The sequence below is a fragment of the Vombatus ursinus genome, unplaced genomic scaffold (assembly GCF_900497805.2).
Source record: "Vombatus ursinus unplaced genomic scaffold, bare-nosed wombat genome assembly UNPS02013931.1, whole genome shotgun sequence".
Taxonomy (NCBI): Eukaryota; Metazoa; Chordata; class Mammalia; order Diprotodontia; family Vombatidae; genus Vombatus; species Vombatus ursinus.
The window spans coordinates 2,085,841-2,093,498 of record NW_020953709.1 but is presented as its reverse complement, the minus strand read 5'-3'; the positions used below and the strand labels follow the sequence as shown (position 1 = coordinate 2,093,498).

At 50.9% G+C, this 7,658-nt stretch overlaps 1 protein-coding gene across 1 annotated transcript; it reads left to right on the top strand.

Moving 5' to 3' along the window:
• The first annotated feature begins 711 nt into the window (after positions 1-711).
• Positions 712-7,259, top strand: MS4A10 (membrane spanning 4-domains A10). Its single transcript, XM_027858902.1, has 6 exons — positions 712-909; positions 2,201-2,320; positions 3,226-3,282; positions 4,260-4,391; positions 5,708-5,815; positions 7,052-7,259. The coding sequence occupies exons 1-6, from the start codon at positions 712-714 to the stop codon at positions 7,166-7,168; spliced, it is 732 nt and encodes a 243-aa protein (XP_027714703.1). The 3' UTR covers positions 7,169-7,259.
• Positions 7,260-7,658: the final 399 nt, after the last annotated feature.

Genomic DNA, 7,658 nt, shown 5'->3' with positions numbered 1-7,658 from the left:
TCCAGAAAGTATAAGGCCTTACCAGCTGTTGTCCTGTCCCCCTCCCACAGAAGATCCAACTAATTAAAGCAGTCTGCCTAACTCCATATTCAGCTGACACCAGTTCTTGCCCATGGTGGGTGGAAGATTATTGACAAAGTTGCTGCAAATTGACAGTCATTGGGGGGTCACTGGGGGCCTTGCTGGCCACAGCTCAACAAACTTGAGTGAGACTTGTTTTGGCAGCGAGGGCCTTTGCTTTCTCTGAGTGGAGTTCCCACTTTCCCCACTTTGCCCCTAGAATGAGAGGCAGCTTTTCCCATCCAAAAGACACACACTTCTAGAAGCCCCCTAGAGACTATGATCTCTGTGAGGCATTATTTCTGCTGAAATTGCTGTCCAAGATCTTTTCTGCCAGATATTCCCCTAGCAACTGAGCAGGGTCAGGAGTAGAGTGAGTCGAGTTGCAGTTGACCTGGCACACACAGGTGCATACACACACACACACACACACACACACACACACACACACACACCTGGCAGGGGCACAAACTGCTTTAAGAGTTGGAGGTTCCACCTACAGCCCTTGACATAAAAGGACAACAAAACCGGGATAGCAGCTCTGTAAAGTGTTTCCCCCACATCCTACACGTGGTCCTGGACCTTAGAAAGATAACTAACACTAACTCGATTTCTTCCCTGGAGCAGGGCACCATCCTTGGCACCAGACCAATGGCAACTGCCGGAGAGAACGTGTACATAGCTACTGGTGAAGTCGGGGGCCTGGTGGTACCTGCTGGCATGTTAGGTCCAACACAGGAAGCTCCGGGTCAGAACCGGATGGGGGAGACTCCACCTTCTGGATTCTCCCTTCAGGAAGACAGATGCCGAGGAATTCAGAGGAAGGCAGGGCCTCTCACAGAGCTGGGAGTAAGTTTTGTTTTCTCCTGGTGACGATTCCAGAGGGAACCGTACCATTTTCTAGGGGCGTGAGGAGGAAAGCCACTTAGGAAGTGACAGGCAGGAAGTAGTTGGCCTAGAAATCAGAAAGCTTAGGGGCCCTTCACCTGTGCTCCACAAACTTGGCTTTAAGAAAAAAATTAATCACTGCACTTGGCTGTAATTGGTTTTCTTTACCATCCCGTGTCTTTGATTTTATGCATTTAAAAATACTATTCCTAGAAGGGGTCAGGAGGTTTCCCCAGAGTGAAAGGGACCCTGACAAAGGGATCCCTACCAAAAAGCCAGCTAAGGAACCCAGCTTAGGGGGAAAGGAGAGCCATCCTCCAGAAAGAACCTTCTGAGCTGCTTGGCCCCAAAGGACAGAACCATGCAAGAGCCGCAGGTGGGGTGGAGGTGAAGAAAAATCCCCTAACAACGAGAGTTGTCTAGCCATGGGCCGGGCTGCCTCTAGAGGCGGCTGGCTCTTCCAATCTTCCTTTAACACGTTGTCAGGACGTTATCACCAGGGCTCCTTCTCAGGTAGGAACTGGAAGAGGTGGGTGCTGAGGTCTCGTCCAACCTCACTCCCCACCCCATCCCCAATCGGTCTGGTGATTAAAAGACTGGCAAGCCTGGTAGGGGCTGAAACAGAAAAGCTTCAGGTGAGCCTACCTCCCACCCCGGAGTTAGTAACAGACTGACTATACGACCTCTGGGCCATCTAATCATCGAGAGGTAATAATTACATTACTCATCGGTAATGCGCAGAGAGGCAGCGCCGGGGAGGGGATAGAGAGGCAGCCTCAGAGTCAGGAAGATCTAGATTCAAGTCCTACCTCAGACACACGCGGGCTGGGTGACCCTGGGCTAATTACTTAACCTCTCGTTGCACCAGACCCCTCTCCCAGGCTACAGGCTGTAAAGCAAGTTCCCGGGTTTCCAGAGCCCGAGTTCTTTACCCTGGGCTCCGTGAAGCTGCTTGTATCCTGTGAATTTAGGGGGTGTGTGGCACGGAAGCTTGGCAGGAGAGCCAATCTGCTATATGTATTCCTAGTCAATGTGACTTGTTTCAATAAGCCAGCAGGGAGAGGAGGGGGAGTGAGGGTCCAGAGCCAGTCCCTGGGACCTCAGCGGCCCCGACCCAGTGCTTGCTACCAGACGCGATTGCGCACTGTTCTAACTCAGGCGCCTGGCTCAGAACGTGAGCTGCACTGTGTCCCTCGCCCCCTTGCAGATGGACCTTCCCTCCCTGCACTGACATCCCATTTTTTGCCCCCAGGTCTTTCAGATCGTCAATGCCTTGCTCCATATCACCATAGGGATCTACCTGGCAACTGCTGTGAAAAATCTCCACCTGGTTGCGATGAAGTCTTGGTACCCATTTTGGGGAGCATTCTTTGTGAGTATCCGCGAGGGAAGGGCCAGCTGGATCTGTTTTCTCATCTGTAGAGTGAAAGTTGGGAGGGACAGGTTGTAATTATATCCTGTTGGGTTGGGTATCTCCCCACTTCTGAGACTGGGAAACCTACATGAAGAGGAGCAGGCAGGCCTTGGATTTCATCAATTTGGACCCAGTTCCCAGTGCAAAAATTCCCTTCACTGAGCAGGTCTGCAACTTATCTATAACTTAAAACCTTAAAGAGGGCAGGATACTGAGAAAGTGACTCGCCCAGGGTCACACAGGTAGGCCAGCCCTCTAGTCATTACACCACAGACCTTCACGTTGCTAAAAGTTTCATTAAATTATTATTAATACCATTAATGATTGTTAAATCTGCACGCCAACCTTGCCAACCAGATATCTTGCCCATAATACCCAAAGAAGAGAGTTAATACCAATGGGAGAAAGTGTAAGATAAACCATGGAGTCTTCTCTGGGGAGGGATTTGGTGAATTCTGAGCAAATGCTGACTTCTTTCCAATTATACTAAAAGGAGTCCCAGTGATCATTAGCAACTAGATTCCAGTCTAACCTAGGCTAACCTGTTTGCTTTATAGAGGAGGAAAGTAAGGCCAGAGATGTTAAGAACCCGCCCCAGGGTCACACAGCTAGTACATGGCAGACAAGTTCTGGTCCAAATCCAGGGTGCTTTCCAGTGAGGCACACTGCCTCTCCCAGGTCTAGGGGTACATAGAACTTGGGTTGTGTGTCCCTGCACACCCCAAGGCCATATGGCCAAGGGTAATGCAGTCTCAGAGTTAACATGGCTCTGGGCTCTGTGACCCTTTGGGAGGAAGGGGCAGTGACAAGTTCACCTCTGGGACCTTTATGATTTCCCTCCTTCTTTCCAATCTTGTCCACAGTTCCTCTGTTCAGGAGCCTTGCTGATAACCATGGAGAGAGGAAGGAAGATGAAGCTGGTGAGTTCCTTTCCAAGCCTTGAGTGATTTCCAAAAGCAGATGAGCCCCAAGTGACCAGAGCGTACAGGAGGGCCTCCCATACTTTGTCTGGCCCAGACAATGTTTGGTTTGCTTTGGTTTAGCCTTCTCCTCTCCCAGGAGAGCATCTGTATCCAGTTACCTAAAACGGGCATAGGATGGTGGAAGGAGGCCTGATGCGCCATTCTACCAGAAAAGTACCATATGCACCCTGCCCTGCAAGAAGTAACTGTCCTGGGCAACACCATGAAGAACGCGGTTGGTGCACTGTCCACACATCAGTACCTAGCCTCCTCTTCTTGTGTTCTTACCCCAGAAAAGTAAAGGACTCAGCCCCACTAAAGTGGCAATGCCTAAATGAAGCTTGGGGCCTTTAAATAAAATCTTTAAATAAATGACCCCTGCAGCAGGGCACAAAGGAAGTTCTTAACCCAAAGGAAGGTTGAGGAGTGAAATCTTTTGGGGGTAGGGTAGGTCATTTCCACTCATCTATCGGTCTCTTGGTAAAGCCAGCCCTGGGTTATGTTGTTTACATGTGAAAGGGAGCTGGTTTGCTAAACACATTCCAATGTGGCTCAAACTCATTTGGCCCATCGATGAGGTGGGCTTGGAGCATGGAGCTGGAAACCAGTTAGAACAGAGATGTAGGAACGCTCAGACTCGCTGATGCTCCCCTCCTCCCCTCCTCTATCCACTTCACACGATCTACCAGGCACACCACCCCGGAAAGGGAGGAGAGTTTGGTGACTTAGGACGGTGAATCTAAGGGTGTCAGAGCGGGGAAGACTGCAGAACCTAGAACGTGGGATGGCGGAGCCGGGAGAGGCCTCAGTGATCATGTGTCCAATATCGTCCATCTATACCCAGGGGAATAAAGACCCAGTCAGGATCGGGAGCAGAAGCCAAGGCTCGGACTCTTGGACTTCCTAACATCGGCCGTCTTTTCTTTCCCTTGCAGAAGACTTTGACCGTGACCGTGAGCATCATGGACTGCTTCTGCGCGCTGTGTGGGATCTTCATCTTCATTAAGGATTTGTTTTGGGAGCATTCCTTTGAATCCCCAATCTGGAGGCCTTATCCCACCTCCACAGTGAGTGTACTTCCTCCAGAAACAGGAAGCCAGCTGAGCTTAGAGGAAGAGAATGACCTTGGGCTCAGATCTGGGGACCCGGGATCTGCATTGTTCTGGGCTTTCTCTTGGGGAGGGGAGCCTGGACACCCAAAGCCAACATTATCATACCTGGCATCACAGAACGTCAGAGCAACAAATGACTTTAGATATCACCTACTCCTCCTCATTCACTAGGTATCTGGGGTGGGAATCTGAACCCAGGCCCTCTGACTCATCTCACTAGACCACTATGCCAATTTGCTAAGTGCGCGCCTTTGGGCAGGTCACTTAACCTTGGACTAGATGACCTCTGAACCTTCCTGTGCCTCAGTTTCCCCACCTATAAAATGAGGTGGTTGTACTCAATGACCTCTGAGGTCCTTTCCACCTCTGGGTGTGTCCACGCCCTGACTAAAACGCTAGAAACTCCAGTCGACTGTCTTGTTTTTCCCCGTTCTTTATCCTATTCCCCAGTTGTTAGGTAAGCCAGGGGATTCAGCAGAGAAGAGTAAAGTCCAACGTCTAACGAGCAAATTCCCAGGTTTCCAGGCTACTGTTGTTCCCTCTTCCTCGTCACCCGCAAAAGTTCGGGTCAGTCCCCTGGCCACACACCTCATTACCCTTTGGGGGCCAGCAGCAGGACGTTTTTGGCTGGGAGAGCCGTGTTCACGAGGGGCTTCGAGGGAGCCCCTCCTGGAGTGCACACGGAATGCATTAAACTCATTCCATTTCTTTTTAATCATTAACTTTTCACTGTGAACAAACACAACTACAAGATCAAGAGACAAGTCTTCCATAAAACTCTGAACCCTTGACGATGATGAACCAGCAGGAAAAGATGTTTTGCTCTAAGTCCCCTTACCGGGGCTCTGAAATCGTCTTAATTTTCTGCAGAAACATTAAATTTAACCAAGGTAGGCAGGGAGAGTTCCTGCTTCTCTCCATCTACACCCTCTCCAGGTTTGAAAAACAAACAGTGAGCCGCATCCTCCCTCTTCCCCGACTGAGCCCAGCCCGATGTTGGTAGCCAGCTGTGCCATGGGCATCCTGCAGCCCCACCCCTTTGACTCTGCCTCCCTGGTATCAGAAGGCATGAGTGGGAGTCCCTGCTCTAAGACTCGCTAGCTGTGTGACCCTGGGCAGGTCACGTCCTTCTCCGGGCCTCAGTTTTCTCATCCATGAAAGGGGATGGTGCCGACATCCACGACGATGCGACGTTGCTCCCAGGGTTATGATGAGGAAAGCACTTTGCACGTCCTAAGTTGGGACAGCAAGGGCGCTGTTTTTTGTTGCAGGTGCACCTGCAGAGGCTTGAGTTGGGATTGCTGATCTTCTCTAGCCTTGAGGTCTTTGCCTTCATCTGTACCATGACTTTATTGTGCAAGACTGAGCTGTCATCAGAGGTGAGTTCCACTGTGGGTGGCAGGGGGCAATCACGGGTGGGGCTCGGAAAATTCAGGATGAGTCCACTGCGGGAGACAGCGGCCAAAAAGCCAGCATGGTCGAAGGCTCTATGGAATATCACAGGGGCCCAGAAGATCAGGGACAGGAATGAGAGTCAGGAAGACTTCGATTCAAATCTCACTTTAGACAACAACTACACCAACAGTAATAGCTAGCATCGATAATAATAATAACTAGTATTGATATAGCGCTCTAAGGTTTGCCAAGCAGTTTGAGATACGTCACCCCTTTGACTTACGTAGCTAGGCGAGTCACTTACCCTGTATGCCTCAGTTTCCTCATCTGTAAAAGGAGAGGAGTGGATTCAGTGACCTCTGAGGACCCTTCCATTCCCAGATTTACGATCTCATAACTTTTCCAGAGAAGACTGGGACATCTTCCCACGGTACCAGGCTATCTCCTGGACTCTCTTCCAACTATGACCCCCAAATCGCCGATTACTCCCATAGCCTTCCAGGCAGCTGCCCTGGGTTAGGGCGCATGAGCGTAGCGTTCACTTTAGTGATGGAAGACTTGGCAGGAGACGATTAGGAGGAAGAGGAAAGAACAGAGTCTAACGGAGGCACTGATGGAGAACGGCGGCCTCAACGGCCCCTTCGGAACTCGAAGGACCCTCAGAGCCCGCTCGATGTCGCCGATTTCTAACATCGACTGCTTGAGGGCCTTCTAGTGCCCATCATTTTACAAAGGAGAAGACAGAGGCCCAGAGAAGAGAAGTCGCTTGCCCAAGGTCATGCTACTAATCTGTGGCAGAATCTGGATGAGAACCCAGTCCTCTTGAGGGAGGCATCACAGTGGCAGATCTCTGGGCAGAGGACCTGAGTTCAAATTCCAGCTGCCACTTACTACCTGTGTGATCTTGGGCCTCAGTTTCCTCTTCTGGGAAATGGGAAGGTGGGAGATACAGTACAGCAGAAAGAGCGGCAGACTTGAGGTCAGAGGACCTGAATTCAAAACCCTCCTTCTGATGCTCACTCTGTGTGACCTTGAGCAATTCGCCCACTGTTTCCTGTTCTGTAGAAGGAAGGGCTTGGACCAGCTCACCTCTCCAGTCCTATTAGCTCTAGGTCAATGATCCTGAGTCCTCTGCTTCCTTCCTTTCCATGGTATCACCACCCAAGAATGGAGGTGGTAGATGTCATCCCTGCGCTGACCTTGTCTATTCTCTTGCTCAGGTAACGGAGGATTCAATTGGCTCATTACCTCCGGTGCACACAAGTGACCCAACTGCTCCTCCTCCCACGTATGAAGACATAATTCGTGATGACAAGAAAGAAGAGGCAAACCCCTGACGAACCACAGACAAGAGGCTTTCCCTCACTACTGGCTCTCCGTCCTCCCTCCTTGTGTTTGTCACTGAGGAAGCCTGATCTGAATAAAGGAGGAAGCAGGAAGAGTGGGAAATTGGGGTAACTAGGACTTTCTGTACCTGCATAGAAGCTGCAAGCACCGTGTCCTGGCCCCAGTCTTCCTCCAACCTCTCCACCTCTCCCCCTCAGTCTTTGTTCTTTGTTTTTTTGGATCCTGGGCCTCCCTATCCTGCTGACCCCACCACGGATGGGTCCAGAAGCTTTGGCCTGCTCCATTTCTGCCCTGGATCAGTTCACTCCTCCCTGGGCGGTCCGGCGTAATTTAAAGGGTTGCCTACCTCCTCCCCCAGCAGGGCTCCCCACCCTCGTGTGGGACTTGGTGAAGATGCCCAATCAGCTTTAGCTCCACTGCAGCTCAAGAGATTCCCCAGTTTCAGATCTCCCAGGAGCAAGGGATGACAGGCAGGTACCA